The sequence below is a fragment of the Sander lucioperca genome, chromosome 8 (assembly GCF_008315115.2).
Source record: "Sander lucioperca isolate FBNREF2018 chromosome 8, SLUC_FBN_1.2, whole genome shotgun sequence".
Classification (NCBI taxonomy): Eukaryota; Metazoa; Chordata; class Actinopteri; order Perciformes; family Percidae; genus Sander; species Sander lucioperca.
In genome coordinates this window covers 31,581,510-31,601,279 of record NC_050180.1, presented here as the reverse complement: position 1 = coordinate 31,601,279, position 19,770 = coordinate 31,581,510, and the positions used below count along the sequence as shown (strand labels likewise).

Genomic DNA, 19,770 nt, shown 5'->3' with positions numbered 1-19,770 from the left:
TTACTTAACTATTAATCAAGTCCCATCTCAAAAATAAAGTTAGCATCAGCTGACTGGCCACCAGATGTACACCAGTAAAATACTATATCAGAAGCAAAAGAATCTAGATATCTGTAAATGTGATTTTTTTTTTTAAATGCTTTAAGTTTTATTTCAAGTTTAGGTTATTCCTTTATCTGAGTGTTATTAGTGTAATAAGTTAAAAATGTGTGTGTGTACATTAAGGCCTGGATACCCAACCCGAGCCCGACGGGTCCCGACGGTACCCGACGGGCCGGGCCAGGTTCGGACAGATATTTAGAAATGATGGTCGGGTTCGGGCCGGGTTCGGTCACATCAGCGCGATAAGGCATTTGTTGTAAAATGGTGCTGCGGCTCCTTTAAGAGAGCTCAGTGTGTGTGTAAAGTGGGCAGAAGAGAGATAGAGAAAAGAGAAAGCAGACGTGTAGATGCGACTGGAGCAGAGTTGGTGGAATAAGTTTAAGTTTTGTACACAGTGTGTGCGGTGTCCGAGATGAACCCCAGACTGAAAGCCAAGTTCATTCATCTGCTCACCAGAAACGGGATTTTAACCCCGACGTTATATAACGTCGGCCCTGGAGGTAACGAGTCTCCCCTGGTTTTCTTATCACGGTCGGAATCGAAGCGATCAGGAAAGGTTAACACATTGAACATTTTAAATTAAACAGCTTATTAACGTGAGCTTGTTCCCCCGTGTGCGCTGATGCGCTCATCTGTTGACATTTCCGAATGCCTTCCAGTTGCTTAATAAAAGCGGGCTTTCCACACAAACAAACGTACATGTGTCATTAGTATGAGAAAAAAAAACAACGAGATTTTAACTGTGTCGGGCTCGGGCCGGGATCGGACATAAATATCATAATGCCTGACGGGCTCGGGCCGGGTTCGGTCACGGCTCTGTCGGGCTCAGGCCGATCCAGGCTCTAGTGTACATGAAAGGCACAATCTGCTGTTGGACCAAAGTGCAGTTCTAACACAAGCAGCTTGATGATCAGCAATCCCAGAGAAGCTTTATTTAGTGTTCTAGGAACACAAACACTCACTTACATTGGTGGTCTGGCTGTGTGACAGAAAGGTGACTCGAGCAAAAGGGTCAGACAGGCCGGAGGTGTCTGCAGCGATGAGACCACGAGCCTGATACATGTGGCACCTCAACTGGAAACGATACTGCTCTGGAGACACAGATTCACGACATAACATGTAGTTAAAGGAGAAATCCGGTTGATTTCAACACGTAGCTCTGTTGTTTGTAAATTTGGAGTGCTGTCCGGTGTTGAGAAGGCAAGACGAGTGCTTTGGGACCGTCTACAAACTACAACACCGAAAAGAGATACAAAAATATTTTCAAAAATAGGCATATGCTTATTTTTTTGAAGTGCTGTAGTACAACTAGCAGGAGACACGTTGTAATTGAGGTAAGTTTGGAGACAATACCTTATTTAGTCATTAAATTAATAAATATTTTTGTTTGTATCTCTTTTTGGTGTTGTAGTTTGTATCCCTTTGTATTCCCTAAATCTTGCCGTCTCAACCCCTGGAACTAAACAGAGCCGAATAAGCAGAACTTTCATGCATTTCTTTCACATCTACTGCAGTCAGATTCACTATGTTCACTCGGAAGGAATCACTTCACATGGGTAGGCACTTGTAATGACATTTCGAACATGTTAAGAGGCTAAAAGCACGTATAAAACTTGCCCTGTTTCAGCCTCATGGGTGCTAACTCTAGCAGGAGGATAACACGGTGTAGGCAACACCGATTGTTTTCGTTTTCCTCGCTACTGACAGCACTCCAAATTTACAAACAACAGAGCTACGTGTTGAAATCGACCGAAATTCTCCTTTAAGGGTGATTTTAAAGCATCAGTTTAAAATAAGACATTTGAGGACGTATTCTAGGGCCTTGGGAAACAGTGATCAAGGGAACAATTCTCTGACATTTTATAGCCCAAGCAACGAAAGGATTATTCAAAACAATAATTAACAGATTAACCGACAATGGCAATAATCATTAGTTGCAGCCCTAAATAATTTTGTCAACATTGTCTCTTTCTAGTCAGTGGTCAAAAAGAAGCTAAAAAAATGTTAAGAAATGCCATTTGCTACATGTGAAGTTCAAAGACAAAATGACCAAAAATAACCAGAGAAAAGACTCTGCACTGCTTCTCACCTGTGCACAGCAGGCTTGTTGGAGGGCAACTGGCGTCAGCGCCCCCGTTGGCCGAAATGAACCCTGCAGGCAGATCGTCCAGCATGTGGATAGACTCTGAACAGGTTCCATACCACAGATACACATCCAGCTTTGCTTGGACTGACAAGCCTGTAACACGCTTTCCTGGAGGCTGCACATATTCAAACACTCAGGTTTTTTTTCTGCCAGCCTCCCTACATTAAAGTTCTTTTTTTGTGTGTGTGTGTGTGTGTGCGTGTGTGTGTGTTTACCTTTAGAAACAGTGTTATTATCTTGCCACAGTGGATTCCTCGGGCCTCCCGGCTGCTGGAGTACAGCAGGTCTCTGGCACGCACCCGAGAGTAAGCAACACGCTTGTTGTTGCTTAGCAACCACACAAATACATCGGGCACTGTGTGCTGGGGCTGCAGAATGTGAAGGCGTGCACATGTGTGTAAGAAAAGTTTTTTGGATGTGCAATGTAAATAATAAACACAGTGAATTCTTACAAACAAATTGTTAGGATGTACATGAAAAACACACCACACACACACACACACACACACACACACACACACACACACACACACACACACACACACACACACACACACACACACACAAGGTGAGTTCCATACCTCCTCCACAAGGAAGCGTAGTTTGTGTGTGAGTTTTGTTGCATCCAGCAGCATTTCTTTCACCCCACCAGTGTTTCTCTTCCTCTCAACCAAGGACTTGGCCTCTTCTATCATACTCTCCTGCAACACACACATACACACACACACACACACACACACACACACACACACACATTGTTAAAAAGCATGATTTGTGCACATCTTTGGTGCAAATGCTCTATGCTTGTTATTATTGATGTACACATTTTATATAAACTGCTGACCTGGAAAAACCACCCACGCCACCCAAGTCAGGAAGTATTCTTAGTGTGTGTGTGTGTGTGTGTGTGTGTGTGTGTGTGTGTGTGTTTGTGTATGTCTCAGATTTCCCCACCAGTTCCTCTTTACACATGGTGAGGCGTTTCCTATCCAGCTGTGTCAGGAAGCTCGACTTTAGCTCTGCCTTCAACTTGGCCTCTGATGTTGCTATGAAACTCCTGCAGAAATACAGAACAGTTTGCAACACTTAAATATTCTGCAGGTCCTTTTCAGTGTTTAAAGTAACAGTGAATGCTGTTGTTATTTTGGTTCTCTGTGAACTACTAGTCTGTCTACACTCTCCCCCGAACAACAGTAGAGTTATGGTGGGATTATAGTTGTGCGTTATAGAATATAACAGTCCTCTTGATTTATAGTTCACAATCAGATTTCACCCATTGGCACATCTGGAACATTTGAGAGGTGTACCGTACATTATCGAGAACTAACTATCGAGAACTAAAGAATTATTAAAAAATTAAATGATGCTTTACAACAGCATTGATATGTCACAGATTCAAATGGGTTTAGAATGAACACTTTCAAGTCAAGTGCTGTTGAACATATTTGTAAACAAAGTTTCAGTCCTGGACAAACTTCTAGATTAATGTAGGCTATGACGTAATTATATACTTTCTCACAATGCTGTTACAGTGTTATTATGCTCTTGTTAGAATACCTGGCGTCCATACAGAACTCTTTGAGGATGGTTTTGAGCATATGCTCCGCCCCTGGATCTGACTGCCTGTTTAGCTCGGCTGCAAATTCCAAACCCTCCTCCTAAAAGACAAAAAAATATGAGTTTTTTTACTGGGATGGCAGTGAAACTATTCACAGAGTTATGAGGTAGGATTTTCAGTGACTTTTCACTATTACAACTATGTCAGGTCACTGCAATGTTACAAAAAAGAGATGCTTTAGCAGGCTCTTTAGACTTTTAATGATTTAAATACATTTCCCATGAGGCAAGAGCACACATCAGATCATGTTGACAAAATTTGATCAGTGAAAATAACGTGTGTGTGTGTGTGTGTGTGTGTGTGTGTGTGTGTGTGTGTGTGTGTGTGTGTGTGTGTGTGTGTGTGTGTGTGTGTGTGTGTGTTTGTGTGTGTGTGCGTGCGTGCGTGTGTTTGTACATACAAACAGAACAGCTATATTCTCCAGCATATTAGAGTTGTAGAGTCGGTAGGTTCGGTTCTCCCAGTGACTCAGCACATTAATACACGGCTTCTGCTTCTTCATGGGAAGATGCATGTAGTACCTAAATGTACACACACGCACATGCAACAACAGTTATCTACAGAACACTAGGAGAAAACAATGAAGAGCAATATCTTGTAAAGCTAGGAAACGCTCCTCTTCGCAGGAACTGAAAGACACTACGATTACATCACTCACCACCGAGCTACAAGATGAAGAAAAGGAGCAAAACCCCTTGTTTCCCTTTCTCCTACTGGTAATTACCAAACGTAAAAGGGTCGAGATAGCTAGTAATAATATTAAATATCTAGATTTATTAGATGCTGGATAACTTAATTTGAATTGAATCTTGAAGCAAGACTGTAACTTTTAAAAGACAAAATAACACAATAACACCTGCTATTACAAATACTGTAAAAAGTTAAATTCATGACAATATTATGGAGTCTTTTTTAATTAAAAAAAGAAGTACAGTATGTTTGACAAAAAATTCTTAACTACTGTCCATGTCCAGAGCTTTCAACTAAACTAAATGGAAAATGCTTTGTAATTCCAAACAAAGACAAATTAAAAGGCCAAACACTGTAATTATATAATAAGCCACATTCCTTCAGTAGTGTCTGAGACAGTGTACATAATGTGCACACAAGACAACATAGAGAAAACCATAGAACTTCTTTCAAGGCTCAACAGAGCGTGAAGAATCAAACAACAAAGCGGCTCAACTTGTTTCCGTCGACGATGAGCGGCCTTTGTGGAGGCGTGGTTGACTTAGAGGTCACAGGGGAGTCCTGAGGTTCTTTGGGTAGGAGGGGGGAGGACGGGGTGGCAAAGGGGGAGCTGAGAGGAGAGGTGCCAAACAAGTCACCGCTGTCTGGGACGTCCAGCCCTTTTCTCCTCCGACTGACAGCAGGACTGGGAACAGGGGCGCTGGGCTGGCCTGCAGGATCCAACATGTTACCGTAGTTACCTGAGCGAGGAAACAAAAGAAGAAGAAGGTTTCCTTATTTATCACCAGTAGCAGTGAAAAGTAACTAAGTACATTTACTCAAGCACTGTACTTAAGTAGAATTCAGAGGGAAGTATTGTATTTTTTACATCACTATATTTATTTGATAACTTAGTACCTAACTAGTTACTTTACAGATCCAGAATAGAATACAAAATATACTCAACAAGTAGATTAAGATGTTATTAGATCAATAAGAATTCACAAGCTACCCAGCAGTATATAAAATAATTATATAAAGTATACTGTATATATACAGCATATATAAAATATGTATAAACAAATTAAAATGAACCCCCACATTTACCAGGTGCAATATTAAAGTGATGTACTCATTATAGCATCAATAATTCAATCTAATCCAAAAACTTTATATAGGGTACATTATTCTAAAATTGGTCAATCTGCAAAATCCGTACTTTAACGTTTGGTACTTTAAGTATACTTTTATACTAAAGTAACATTTTAAATGTAGGGCTTTTACTTGTAACTGAGTATTTCTACAATGTAGTATTGCGACTTTCACTTAAGTGAAAGATCTGAGTACTTCTTCCACTGCTGGACACCACTGCCATCAAATGTGTGACAACACATTTGACTGTGTGACTGTTTTCAGGAATTTAACCTACTGTACTGTACTCTGTATTCTTGGTTTCAGTGATAGATGCAGGGTGGACCAAATAACAGAAACACTTTCAAATCCTCAAATTCAAAGCAATAACATCACAAACTACTCAAGAGTTGCATCAAGACGTATTAAACGGAACATTATGAGCGCCTTTGATTACAAAGTACTTTTATGTGAGACGTGTTACTATTCAAAGCAACGCTTGTAAAGACAAGGAGTGAGATCAGTAGATTTGGAGACTTACCGAGGGAGAACTCGATGCTGATGGGCCTGTCTCCAATCTTCCTGTCAATCATGGTGGCTTCCAACAACGCCCCGAACAGCAGAAAGCTCTCAATGTTGTCTGAATTCAGCTGGACACAGAAACATCACAGTAGACTGTCATAATGAGGCATTTCCGGGACCTGAATATAGACATTTCCATTGGCACTGCAACATTAATTGCTGAATCGATACAAATAGACTCATGACAATTGTGGCAACTGCAGCACATACAGTATATTGACACAAAACTCTACCAGTTGAATCATCAGTGCAGACAGTAGTAACTATGTTGAAAAAAGTGATTAGAAACTCTTCTCCATAGCAAAGGCTCATGTGCCTTGTAGTATTCAGAGCCATTTGCCATACCAATCTCACCAAAAAAGGAATAATTATTACCAATTGGTGTGACGAAACTATATTGTATTATTAAATTACTAAACCGTGTTTCTATGTAGGAAAACATTAAGGATATTATTAAAAGAAAACTTCTTACGACAGGAGGAGATTCCACAGGCAGGACTTCTGGAGCCACAGCTTTTCCTTTGTCATCATCAGCAGCTCCTCCTGCTGCTCCTACCGCTCCTCCTCCTGCAGGAGTCTTACCATCCTTCCCTCCTACTTTCCCTGCTTTAGTGTCCTTCAATGGCCTGAGTTTGGACTCCGAACTCCCTCCTGATAGGATCTCCACTGTGAGCTCCATGTAGACCCGACCCCTGACAAATGCACGGATTGGAGAACTTGTTGTTGGTAAGTTGTTGGTTAACTATCTATACATTTTTCTCATAATTGAATGTATCTAACACTGACCTGTAGGACACGCCCTCTCCGATGCCCTCATTAAGCTCCACTGTGTCATCACCTATAGAATAGTTTCGGGCAGAGCCGTACAGGTTAATCCAAGCAGGTCCAAAAGTTGGTAAAAACCCTGGAGAAAGAGAGAATAAGATGAAGAGAGACAAACTGGATCATGATTCCTGTCTGTCCTCACTGTGCTCCCTCAGTCCCCTTCACATATGTAACCTATCATTCCCATAAACGTTTCTTCTTTCCATTCGCCTTTCCTTCTTTCATGACTTTATCTCTGCTCCCATCCCTCCCTTCATCTCTCCTCACCTCTGTCGCCATCCTGTTCATTGGAGATGCGCCTCAAGTCAAAGTAATGGGTTCCTATGGCAACGTCGCTCATGCTTCCCTCATCCCAGACCTGTGAGGAGAAAGAAGTCAGCATCCTGTGAGGTTTATAGTCTGGTTATGCATAGTGTAATTGTACATATATACAGTCTATACAGTAGTTCCACCTCCTACATAGTAACGCTCAGACCTGAATCTTCAGTCTCTGACACAGAGGGGGAAACATCTCTGTGAAGACAATCTGCTCATTCCACACCGGGTCTGCTGTGGACTTCTGTGTAGATGTGCGACCCTGAGAGGCAATGGAGGAAGATTGGAAGATGATTTAGACTTACATAAAACAACTTGTGCTATATTCCAAACATGAGAAGAAAGCTACACATGGATGCCTAAAAATGGACCAAGCTTCTTTTTTTTTAAAAGAGCAAAGCGTAATTAAAATTTCTTTATTTCTTTAAGTTAATCTTTCCTCAGGACAATGCAAAAGTGATGACTTTTGGTTTAGAGCTTTAGAGGTTAAAAGGATATGTTTGTATACATTTTTAAAGGTCCAATATAATGCAAATTTTCAGGTCCATACTTGTATTTTAGGTCTCTACTAGAATATGTGTCCATGCTTTAATGTTAAAAAACACATACTTTTTCTCATGCTGTCTGTCTGCATATACCTGTATTTAACCCCTGTCAGAAACGCTTTGTTTTAGCGCCTTTCTTTTTAAGCCTGAAAAGCCCATTCTGCTCTGATTAGTCAGCGTTTCTATGTCTTCTGCATTTCCGTTCTCAGAGTCTCTGATCCGTCATTGCAGCCGGGGAATGACTGACAGCACTGTAGCGGCATTTTTACCTATATATAGTATAGTTGTGACATCACAACCGTACAGAAGCCTTGACTACTCGTCTTAAGGCACAGTTTCTGAATGAAGGCTGTGTGCATGTTTCTGTTCTGCACCGCAACCTGCTTAATAATAAAAAACAACTGAAAACTTACTTTAACAATATGAGACCTTTAGTAATTGACACATCTGTAAAATTTACCATTTTTATGTTAGATCTACAAATGTGTCTGAAATTAGTCATATCAATTTTCACTACTTAGAATTTGTTCTTGTATTCACAACTTTTTTAACCTGTTCCTTAAAATACATTTGTGAATCAATAATTCAACTCTGTATTTGAAATCTTGCGCAATTTGGAGCCTCTTTGCCCAAAAACATACCTGCTGTCTTACTCGTAAGAATTGGACAATTATATAATTGGACAACAAAAATAGCTTCCTGATTAGTTTTTAAATGAGCCTATATTAAAATGACATATGCTAGTAGTTGATATTCAACCCACCACTTGTTTGAAGAAGCCCACCACTACATATGGGTCGATGAGTGCTGTGTTGTCTCCTATGAAGGCCTTGGTGACGTTGGCCATGATGCTGGAGTTGTTCCGTGGAAGGCCTTCAGCGCGATACACCTTCACATAGAAACGAGCCCAGGGTCGCTCCGAGGGAAAACCTTCTGGTATCAGCAGGTTCCTGAAGAAAAGGCCATCACAGCAACACACAAATATATTTCAACCCAGTCCAAACTGATTTATAAAGCCTTTTTAAAAAACAGGTTTTTCAGCAACAACTTGAGAGAAAGCCCAGCTAATAACTCTAAGAGGGTGCAATATTCATTACATCAAATTATAAGAAGCTCAAAGTGTTCACAATGGAGAGAATTCATCCCCTAGGGACATGAATGTGCCCAGTAAATTCATGCCATCTTAAATGTATTACAAGAAAGTGGAAATGTTGGCCTAATGTTGGAGCATGGCAAAAGGTCACAGGGTCACCAAAATAATTAGTATCCATCTTCTGGGGACCGTGAGTATTCACACATACTAAGAGGCAGAGGGGTGAGCAGGGTGTCATCTGCATATAAAGAGATACACTCATTATTGCTATAAACTGAAATTGAAGAAGGCATTAAAGGAATAGTTTGGATATTGCGAGTTGTGGTCATTTGACATACTTTTCCGTAGTCAATGTATTACCTACAGTAGATGGCAGCCAAATGAGTTTTGTCAAAGGAGTCAGGTGGCTTCGTAGAGAGTATACATAACGGCTTTAGATTCTTACAATTCTAGGTTTTTATAATTTAAAAATGAAAGTGGGACATTTTAAACTGTTGGTATAAGAGGTGAAGGCATACAGTTCCAGAGGTAATGCTGATGTTGTTAGATTCTATCTCACAACTACTGTTAGATACCTTTACTATATCGTTCCTGTTTCTGTAACCTTTCTCAGAAAACCTAACTGGTCTAATGAAGCAGAAAAACTGCAAAACATTTAGAAAAAAGATGGGGATTATACTTGTCTATCTTCTCCTCAGCATCACTCGCTTTTGGTCCTGGCTTTATGGCATCTCCCTTCGCTGAGACGCTGATGTCACACTTGACATAACCTTTGACCCCAGTGCTAATGTCACCAGGATTGGTCAGCATTGCCCACTTATTGATGAATTGGTGACCTGGGGTAGCAAGAAAAAGAGAATGAAATGAAATCAAAGTTTCAAGTTTATTTCATTAAAAAAGCACTTTAAAAAGCAAACTGGTTTTGCACCAAAATGCCTCGCAAAGACGTTCAGTATATGTATACACATACAAGCATGAATACATATGTGCATAGATGTTGTGGAAATAAAACAACATTAAAATGCAAACAAGTTAAAACTGAGTTTAAAACATAAATGTGCATATATGTTATTTTTCATAAATGTTGTGGAAATAAAGCTAGATTAAAACAAGTTTAAACATAAATTATACCCAGGGAATTAGATAAATCAGAAAAACAGGTTCAAAATAATGTAATGGCCTCTGGCAGGCTATAAACCTTTAGCCTTTTCAAATCACTGCAGCTGCTGTTAACCACATTTCAGAAAGAGTTGAGCTACCTGGCTGTCTGTAGACTGTCCACACATCCAGCTTGAAGGCTCCAACACAGAAACTCCTCAGCATTTTAGAGTGCATCACCTGGTGAGATTAAGAGACACAGACAAGACACAGAGCTCAAACTTGAAACTGACAGGCCACTGAAAAACCTCGCAACTCCAAACTACCAGGACATGCAAGCAAACATTTACTTTCATCATCCAATTTTTAGGCTTTCTGAACTGATCATTTACAATGATAGACACCTAAAACTTATCTTTGAAATGCTCATTGGCTGTTCTTTTACTCACCGTCAGCCTGATGACTTTATCGAAGAAGACCTCTTTGTGGGCAAAGAAGTCAAACACAAAATACTGGTGAAAAGAAGAGAGGGGGACAATTTTAGACTGAGACACAGATGATTAAAATGTTTTTGTTTTTTTCTTCAGGATTGATTCTTACCTCATTGTAAAAGGGAGCGTTGGTTCCTTCTTTGACTGAAGTCTGTTTCTTCTCATCACCGATCTCAATCACCACACTGGGGTCGATGTTTTCTCCCACCAGCTGCCTGGCCTCTGTGATGTTAATGGCAATCTACGGGCCAGATGAGAAGGATTTATTCCCAAAAAGACTATATAAATTACACATATACAAACATATGTCTTACACTGTAAAGCACACTGTTTCGTAATGTTTGTTTTGTAATGATATTGTGCATATTTTCCCTCATGTGTTTTATATTTTAATTTATATCATCAATTTAGAGCATTATAAAAGTGTGCTGTTTTGTCTTTTTTGGTTTTAATTTGCATTAAAATGGTCACTTGTGTTATGTTCAATTATTCCTGTACCTTTTTCTTTTCATGAATACTCTTACTACTCGACAGCGCTCCCCCGAGAATTAATCAAGGTTAATCTTACATTTCATATAATATATAAAACACAAATATATTCCATAACTGTGTGTTCTGTATGCTGTTACCTGGAAGTGCTGAGGTTTCCCTTCACTCTTCTGGATGCAAGTTCTCAGTTTGGCCCTGTGGAAGTTTCACTGTGCAGGTCAGTGTCTCAGTTACATTTTTCATCCAGACTGATCATCATAGCACAACAAACAGACAGAACACTTAATTAACCACCAAGATAAATAGAAACTTGACACAACCTGGTGACAGGATTTAAACATGATCCTGGTGACAGGATCATGTTTATTTTTTTGATTTCTGGCAATAAATTGTGATGTGCTATGTCTGTGCATTAAGGTTGACAAAAGCACAGGCATCCAGACGATAAATACCATGTGCTGGACAGAAGAAAATCTAAAAGACGGAAAAATAGAGTCTGCACACTAGATAATGCTCCAATGAACATATTTTAATTACCGCCAAGTGAGGTTTTGAGTGTCAAGATCTTCATCAGACAAAAAAAAATAAAGGAAAAGCTTGTCTGAAGAAGAACATGGTGCTTAAAACACCACTTGGGGGTAATTAAATATATGTACATGGCAGCATTTTGCTTCTTAAATACTCGTATTTGCTCCCAAATACTGCATAAGTTATCTGTAATGTGAATATTTCATACCTCTTATTGTTTGGTATTATTCTGGTTCTGACTGCAGAGCTTCCTGGTTGGTCCTCAGTGTTTATTACCTCCAGCATGGGAGACGCTTCGGAAGGCACCTCCGCACCACTGTCTGCGTATACAAACACAGACAGACTTTATTTTGCACAACTTCATGTAGCCAAGAGAAATAAAGAACATGTCTAACTACATGTACTGTGAGCTTTCTATTAGGGGGAAAAGGTTAGTTGTTCTATGTATGACTACAAATCTTGATCATCTATCAATATGAGGTCTTGGTTGTCAGCCATCTTTTTCGCTAACTAGCACAAGCACAGTGACATAACACAAAGAAGTCTCTTAAAATAATGAAACTACTTTGAAATATTCAATAATATGCAGATTTTCATGTCAGATCCATACTGATTGATCCCATTGCCACATCCTGTTGGATGTAGAAATAATTAACCACAGAAGAAAACGACCATCTTAAAATCCTGTCAGATGACCTTTTTTTTAGCACACGGGAACAGGGACAATTACATCCTGTGAGGATACTATTCTGTGTTGTCATTGAAAACCTAAATGACCGTTAATTGCTGTTGCAGCAGTGTTCAACATGTGACTGTTTGACAAGGGTTAGTCTCACCCACAGTGATATAACAGGAATACCTACTCTATTGTACACCGTAAATACAACCCTGTGTGTGTGTGTGTGTGTGTGTGTGTGTGTGTGTGTGTGTGTGTGTGTGTGTGTGTGTGTGTGTGTGTGTGTGTGTGTTTTCCCGGGGCCTCACCCACAGCTCCCTTGTTTGCCAGGACCAGGTCTGTGTTGACTTCCTTCTTCTTCTTCTTTCCTTTCAGGCCAAACATCAACTTGGCCTTTCTGCTCACAGAAGAGAAGGAAAACTTTCAATCAGTCAAATCATATTTTCAAGCTTCTCTGCTACAGATGACTTCCATACGGAGTTCACTGAAATGAAACCATCACGCTAAAGACCTGTGGTTGAGGGTTGACACGTCCGTCTTGGGTGAATGATGTAGGATTTAATACGTTTTTTGGCTAATGTTCTTGACTTGCAAAGCCTCAATCAAACGTAGCATGATTACTGAAGGCCAGACTAAAAGCAAAAATCCCCTAACGTAAGCAAGAGGTGAAGATGGCTGCAGTACAGGCCTTGTGGTTCTTCAAAAGGAAGATTTGCTCATGTCTGGGGGTCAGGGACAGTCACTGACTGACTACGTTTACATGCACACTAATGTTCCAATTTAATTCAGAATATGACAAGTTTGCAAAATGTATATGGGTCAGGTAAACAACATATTTCGTTTGGATATTATGCCGATATTATTCAGCTTTAAGAAGAATTCTTTGGACATGTATACAGCGTACATGGAATATGCATCTTAGTTGGCGTTTTTACCTCAGTTTGCGACACACAGCCTCTTGCCTTTTCTGGTTTTTATTTCACATATAAGTAAAAAACCAAGCTGAGTTAGATGCATGTATGCAACTAAATATGATTCTGTGTCTATGAATAGTTGCAGCATCTTGAGTTCAAGATGCATTCAACATTTTGTAAAAATAAAATAAAAATGCTTTGCAATAACGTCCCTTGAAGTATTCCCTCTAACAACAACCTTCAAATATTCTTTAAATTCAGTTTACTATTGCAAAAACATTCCTTGGGAATAAATAAAATATAATTATTTTTTGTAAAAACCGAGGTGCCACAAAATACTTTATTAAGTTGTACTGAGTTTAAAATGTAATTTAAAATGTAAACAAAATTGTTTAAGAACAGTTTATTATGTTCCCATTATATGACTCCTTTTTTTAACCTAATTCTTACAATATTTTAACTTCAAGAATTCTGATATTTCCTTTATAAATATTGACCATTATCTCAGAGTTTATTTTTTTCACTGTACCACCAGTCTCCAAAAACAGGAAAAAGATATCCTTAATTGAAATCTTAAGTGTAAAAACTAACAATATTTTATTCAACTGACAGACTGATAGCTTATGGATCCTGGATTGTCAAAAGTAACACAGAAGTCACTTAGATGCAACAAAATATTCAAAAACAAAAATCATTTAAATTGCTCACCGCCGCTGGGTTTCAGGACTGTCTGAGAAATCCATTCTGCTGAAGTCCAGAGACGTATTTCTTTTTTCACTAACAGGCACCCGGAGGGTTCGGGTCCTTCGGGTTACAACTAAAAACTAACTTCCACCAAAACAACTCAAAACAACTCACATCTGATTGCTTTCCTGCATTCTGTGTGCTTAAAGGGAGTCTGATGATTTGTTATCGCCTCATCTCTCTCTGCTCAGACTACTACATAGGACATTGTCCCTGTCTTGGACAAAGCTGAATAAGACAGCATGCTGTTATCACCTGAGTGAGCCTGGGTAATTTCCAGCACAGAATTATGCTGTCAGTTTTCTAGTCATCATCATTTGCTCACTCTTTACAGCCCTTCCTTCACTAGTAGTGCCTTTATCATTTGACTTGACTGCACTGTAAATAAAGAAACTCATCCTCACGAAAACGTCTGCGCACTCTCCACACCTGCTTCCTCATAGCCAAATAATTAACTTGATCCAGTCTTGAATATCCCTTGTCCAGCTCGGCTTCTTCCTCCTTGTTCTAAAGAAAATATTGTGATTCTATCCTGCCCAATGTTTTACTGGCTGTGGTTCCAGCGGCTCATTTTCTTTACAGTGTTGTGTTAGTTTGTGGTTTAGGTAAAGGGACCTGCCCTGCTCATTCCATTTAAGAGCTATTCACATGTCTTAGAAAGTATATACATCACTGTTTACAGAATCATAAGAGGATTTCAACTGTTTTCTCAATCAGTTCAGTTTTTACAGGTGAAAGTGACGGTGCAAATATGGGAAAATATCTTCTTTAACATGAAACATAAAGCATAAAATATTACAGGTAGAACAATATGATTGAAGTTGGACATGTTTGGCATGGTTAGCAGAACAAGACAGAGTGGACTGATGCTCATATTCAGTTATTTCTTTATGTGTGCGGCTGCTGACTGGCGTTACTGCATGGATCCATATTAATACACAGCGGGCAAAGGATAAGTCTTGCAATATTCTATTGTTATTGTCAAAACATCCCATGACAAGAATTAAACCAACAATGCATTAGTGGGGCACTCAGCCCCAAGCCCTGTGGTCCCTGAAGACATACATCTTTAAAAACAAGTTACAAATTCAATTCAAATTCAATAAAAAAAAAAAAAAGTTAAGTAGTTTCCTAAAATCAGCGGGTCGCTGTCATTTTTCTGCAAACATTACTCAAACTGCAGGAAATTCGTGCATTCAATGGGGACTATTTTCCGCCATGGATGAATATGGGTTAGATGCACAAATAAGCATTTCCTGCAGTGTGATGTGTTTTTAATAATTTTTGGACAAGAATTGAGCTCTATAGGGCAGAGAAAGAAGACACATCATGTAGTATTTGTTTCGTAGGAGCAATGTATTGCTGGTTTTGGTCTTTTATTGGAATGTGTTGATAAGAAAAAAAAATATATATCACCAGACGCTAAACCCTATGTCAAGTGTATATACAAATGGTAGATTTAATGCAACTCTTGGTGAGACAGCAAAAAAGCATTATCCCTCGAATGTTGAAGTATTTTTTATAAGCATGAGATTATGTTTGCTAATGAAGATTTAGCTAAGTTTGGGTATCAAACAGGTCTGATATAACAGATTTTATTTCAGTGTTCATTTACCTACTTTTATGCTTCACACTGACTTACTACGTAGGCTGAATGATTTGATGGTCAGTAACTGGATTTTCCCTTAGCATGTTTACAAGAAGTCCAGTTTGAGTATTTATATTTATGAGTTTTGGGGTATGTCAGATGCTAAAATGCTGCACAGCTGTTCATTCATAATTTTACAAATACGGGAAGTTACCATGGTGATAATCCTTTTATCCTCAGTCTCGGTAACATAAACAGTTTAATTACCACATTTACATTGCAAAGAAATCTACCAGGAAGGTGCGCTTACATGCACATATTTGATTGGCCAATTCAGTGTGTTACTGGCAACACATTCTCACTCCCATCGCATCAAGTAGCAACGCTTGATCAGGTGCCTTTGGCGCTTGTTATTGACACAAAAAGTCTCCTTTAGCGTCATATTTAGACGCGCTTGGTTGGGACTCTTGGCGTCACTTTTCGGCGCTCTGGGTCGGGATGTACGTTTAACTGACATGCGGCACAAGAACGGGACAGTTAGGTTTAGGAAAAAATAGAGGGTGGGGTTACAAAATGTACGTTTCTGTAACACGCGAGACAAGAACGGGACACAAACCCTGGTCTCCTGGGTGAAAGTCCTGTGTTGTTTGACCCATCCATCACCCCAACCAACGTCCTTTCCAGGTACTTCTGTCTTTCATACTACTCGCTACCGTTGTCGCTCTTAATACTACGTCATCTTGCACTGCCGCCGTCGAGCTGCTGCTCTGCCCGGTGAGTTCCATACATACGCTGATGGGGGATTTTTGCGTCGGTATCTGACGCTGAGAGCCACTGCCCAAGCGTCAGTATGTTACGAGTTGGGAGTGAGAACGGGTTGTTACTGGATGACGTTGCATTTGGTTTCAGAATAAGTTGAGCAAATTGTTTTGCCGGATAATCCTGCATTTTCCAGAGCCTCTGCTGTGTTTAAGCAGTGGTCTCAATGAAATGAATGAGGCGGACACTTTGATATTTTCTGCTGATACTGTATATAATACAACACTGACTTTATGTTTACAGAAGTGTGAACCTAAAAAGACGACAATCTTCGAACCTTTTATGTACTTTTTCTCTCTCTTTTTTTGGTTTGGTCTTGATCACGGAAATTAAACTACACATAGTGTAGTATATAGTATATCTGCCAGGGCTGTAGTACTTGAGCCCGCTCTTGGACTCAAGACACTTTTCTATTGTCTCGGACTCGTTAGTATTTGGACTTGGACTTGTCTCGAACTCAGCTATTGGAGTGGCCAAATATTATGGTTGGTCTCGACTGAGTCCAGCACTATATGTTTTTTTTTCTAAAGTAACTTCCTCCTTCAAAACAAAACCATTGATGTAGTGCACTAGTTCAGAAAACAAGTAATAGTTTAATTCAAAATCCATCTGGAACAGGCATTGACATTGGTTGCCTGGTATACACCTGGCTGCGTCATATACCTCAATCATCAGGTGTCAACCATTTTCATTTTGGCCACAGACACAATGTCAGCGAGCACTTTGTACTCTGGAGGCTTTAAGGCAAGTATTAAGTTCAAGAATGGGAACATTTCCATTTTATACTTAAAGTAAATCATATGGCCTCATATAATCCTATAGTGTGTTACTCTGCACTTGCTTTTTGATTATTACAAATAATAAAGCAAAATGATCATCTTAAAATAGAAGATATACTGTCCCTCGCATCAGATAAATTATAAACAGGGAAGTAGGTGGTCTTGAAGAGGATTCATTTTTTTTCTTGACAGTCTCTCATTTGGATTCGGTCTTGACTTGGACTTGAACCTCTTTAGACTCAGTCTCAACTAGTCCTAGTAAACATGGTCTTGGACTTGTCTTGGACTCGACAAAGGTGGACTTTACAGTCCTGATATCTGCTGATACTGTATTTAAGACAACACTTAAGACAACAAAAAGATGACAATGTTTGAACTGTTGTTGTCTTTTCTGGGTTTGGTCTTGATCACGGAAACTAAACTAAACATTGCCTACGTTCAGTTCCGGTTAGCAGAGTGTAAAAAAAATCCAACCACAGTTAAAGACAACATTAGCCCGTTGACTCAACACCAAACATCACTGCAGTAACCACAGGTCAGAGCCAGTGCCATACCTTAGTTTGGGATCCATTTGGGCAGTCAGAAGTCAGTGTTACTCATCAGTTCCGGCAGCTGGACACGCTCGGCTGCATCCTGTCAGAATGTGTTGGCTCAGACAGAGTCAGAGTCAGACGTTAAGGTGAAGTAACAGCCTGACCTAGTGATTGGTGGTTGAAATGTTTGTTCAGAGTATGAAGTTGTAAAGCAGAGGGAGCATGTGGCCGATGCACGGCCCACGCCTTATTTATTTTTTCTTGATTACCTGCTGGGAAGTTCAAGAGTTCGAATAGTATTATATTTTTCTATGACTTTATGATTTGTAGTGTTTCTGATAATTTTATAACTTATTTCACACTATATCACACAATTATAGACAAAGCACTGGTAGCACTAGTGCTATGGTGTTAGTGTTGCCATAAAAGTAGAAGCAGTATGAGTAGTAATCTGAATACTGTTGTTTGAAGTAGTACTGTAGTATTGAGTGTATTATGATCAGTAGCATTGCTGTTATTTCTTGCTTTAACAAAATGTAACATGAAGCATAAAATATTACAGGTAAAACAATATGATTTACATGTGATATGTTTGGCATGGTTAGCAGAGCAAGACAGAGTGGACTAATGCTCATATTCAGTTATTTATTTATGAGTGCGGCTGACTAGTGTCATTTCATGGTTGACTATTAATACACAGGAGGCAAAGGATAAGTCTGGCAATATTTTATATTGTAGTTATTGTCAAAACATCCCATGACAAGAATTAAACCAGCAATGCATTAACTTGTCGCTCAAAACTTTCCGACTTCCTCTGCAATGCTGTTTTTCTTTCCATTGCCTGTCTAATTATCCAATTATCCAGTGATTCAGTGACAGTGGTTAGATAACAACTGCTTCCTCCTGAAGTTTTTATTAACAATAACATAACATTTATCAGGGGATCACAAAGGAATGACAAGCTACAAGCAGAGGCCGAGCTACTTACCTAATGTGTGTGTGTGTGTGTGTGTGTGTGTGTGTGTGTGTGTGTGTGTGTGTGTGTGTGTGTGTGTGTGTGTGTGTGTGTGTGTGTGTGTGTGTGCGTGGGCTTGTTTAACTATATTCATGGGGTCCAAAAACCGGGAGTCCAGTATACTTGTGGGGTCCGGACAGCTTTGTGGGGCCCAAAATGCTGGACCCCACAAGTTTAAAGGGCTGTTTGAGGGTTAAGACTTGGTTGTAGGATCAGGGTTAGAATTAGGTTATGGTTAGGGTGAGGGTAAGGGGCTAGGGAATGCATTATGTCAATGACGGGTCCCCACAAAGATAGTGCCACAAACCTGTGTGTGTGTGTGTGTGTGTGTGTGTGTGTGTGTGTGTGTGTGTGTGTGTGTGTGTGTGTGTGTGTGTGTGTGTGTGTGCTTGTTTAACTATATTTGTGGGGTCCAAAAACCAGGAATACAGTATATTTGTGGGGTCCGGACAGCTTTGTGGGGCCAAAATGCTGGACCCCACAACTTTAAAGGGCTGTTTGAGGGTTAAGACTTGGTTTTAGAATTAGGGTTAGAATTAGGTTATGGTTAGGGTGAGGGTGAGGGTTAAGGTTAGGCATTTAGTTGTGATGGTTAAGGTTAGGGTAAGGGGCTAGGGAATGCATTATGTCAATGATGGGTCCCCACAAAGATAGTGCCGCGCACTTATGTGTGTGTGTTTGTGTGTGTGTTTGTGTGTGTGTGTGTGTGTGTGTGTGTGTGTGTGTGTGTGTGTGTGTGTGTGTGTGTGTGTGTGTGTGTCATGTAGCCTGGTAATCATGTGATGTACCAGGATGTATGGAAGTTGTAGAGTTAACAAACCCACCCCTGGTAAACAGAGCAGTGACACATCGTCAGTCAGATTGGATCAGCAGACAGCATTTGGATTGAAGATAACTTAAAAATAACAAAACAAAATGAAACACAGGTATTTTCCCGCCATGATTCATGTTTATTTCACTGAAACCACCAGATGTGTTTCCAGGAAATGACCTCTGGCTTTTGGTGTTAAGTTTAAAGTATTATTACCAAATCACTAGAGGAAATCACACCGTTCTTCACCATATCAAAT

At 39.7% G+C, this 19,770-nt stretch overlaps 1 protein-coding gene across 1 annotated transcript in view; it reads right to left on the bottom strand.

Moving 5' to 3' along the window:
* Positions 1 to 14,501, bottom strand: part of fer1l6 (fer-1 like family member 6) — a 31,892-nt gene extending 17,391 nt beyond the window's left edge. The window contains exons 1-22 of the mRNA XM_031306457.2: positions 13,931 to 14,501; positions 12,617 to 12,705; positions 11,841 to 11,952; positions 11,245 to 11,299; positions 10,725 to 10,856; positions 10,574 to 10,636; positions 10,286 to 10,364; positions 9,706 to 9,862; positions 8,697 to 8,883; positions 7,549 to 7,650; positions 7,341 to 7,431; positions 7,035 to 7,152; positions 6,721 to 6,940; positions 6,208 to 6,316; positions 5,053 to 5,296; positions 4,267 to 4,387; positions 3,806 to 3,906; positions 3,203 to 3,305; positions 2,830 to 2,949; positions 2,464 to 2,616; positions 2,192 to 2,363; positions 1,069 to 1,193 (exon numbers count right to left, since the gene is read on the bottom strand). Coding sequence (XP_031162317.1) covers positions 1,069 to 1,193; positions 2,192 to 2,363; positions 2,464 to 2,616; positions 2,830 to 2,949; positions 3,203 to 3,305; positions 3,806 to 3,906; positions 4,267 to 4,387; positions 5,053 to 5,296; positions 6,208 to 6,316; positions 6,721 to 6,940; positions 7,035 to 7,152; positions 7,341 to 7,431; positions 7,549 to 7,650; positions 8,697 to 8,883; positions 9,706 to 9,862; positions 10,286 to 10,364; positions 10,574 to 10,636; positions 10,725 to 10,856; positions 11,245 to 11,299; positions 11,841 to 11,952; positions 12,617 to 12,705; positions 13,931 to 13,965 — 2,688 coding nt within the window. The 5' untranslated portion in view covers positions 13,966 to 14,501. The remainder of the gene's footprint in view (positions 1 to 1,068; positions 1,194 to 2,191; positions 2,364 to 2,463; positions 2,617 to 2,829; positions 2,950 to 3,202; positions 3,306 to 3,805; positions 3,907 to 4,266; positions 4,388 to 5,052; positions 5,297 to 6,207; positions 6,317 to 6,720; positions 6,941 to 7,034; positions 7,153 to 7,340; positions 7,432 to 7,548; positions 7,651 to 8,696; positions 8,884 to 9,705; positions 9,863 to 10,285; positions 10,365 to 10,573; positions 10,637 to 10,724; positions 10,857 to 11,244; positions 11,300 to 11,840; positions 11,953 to 12,616; positions 12,706 to 13,930) is intronic.
* Between the last annotated feature and the right edge of the window lie 5,269 nt (positions 14,502 to 19,770).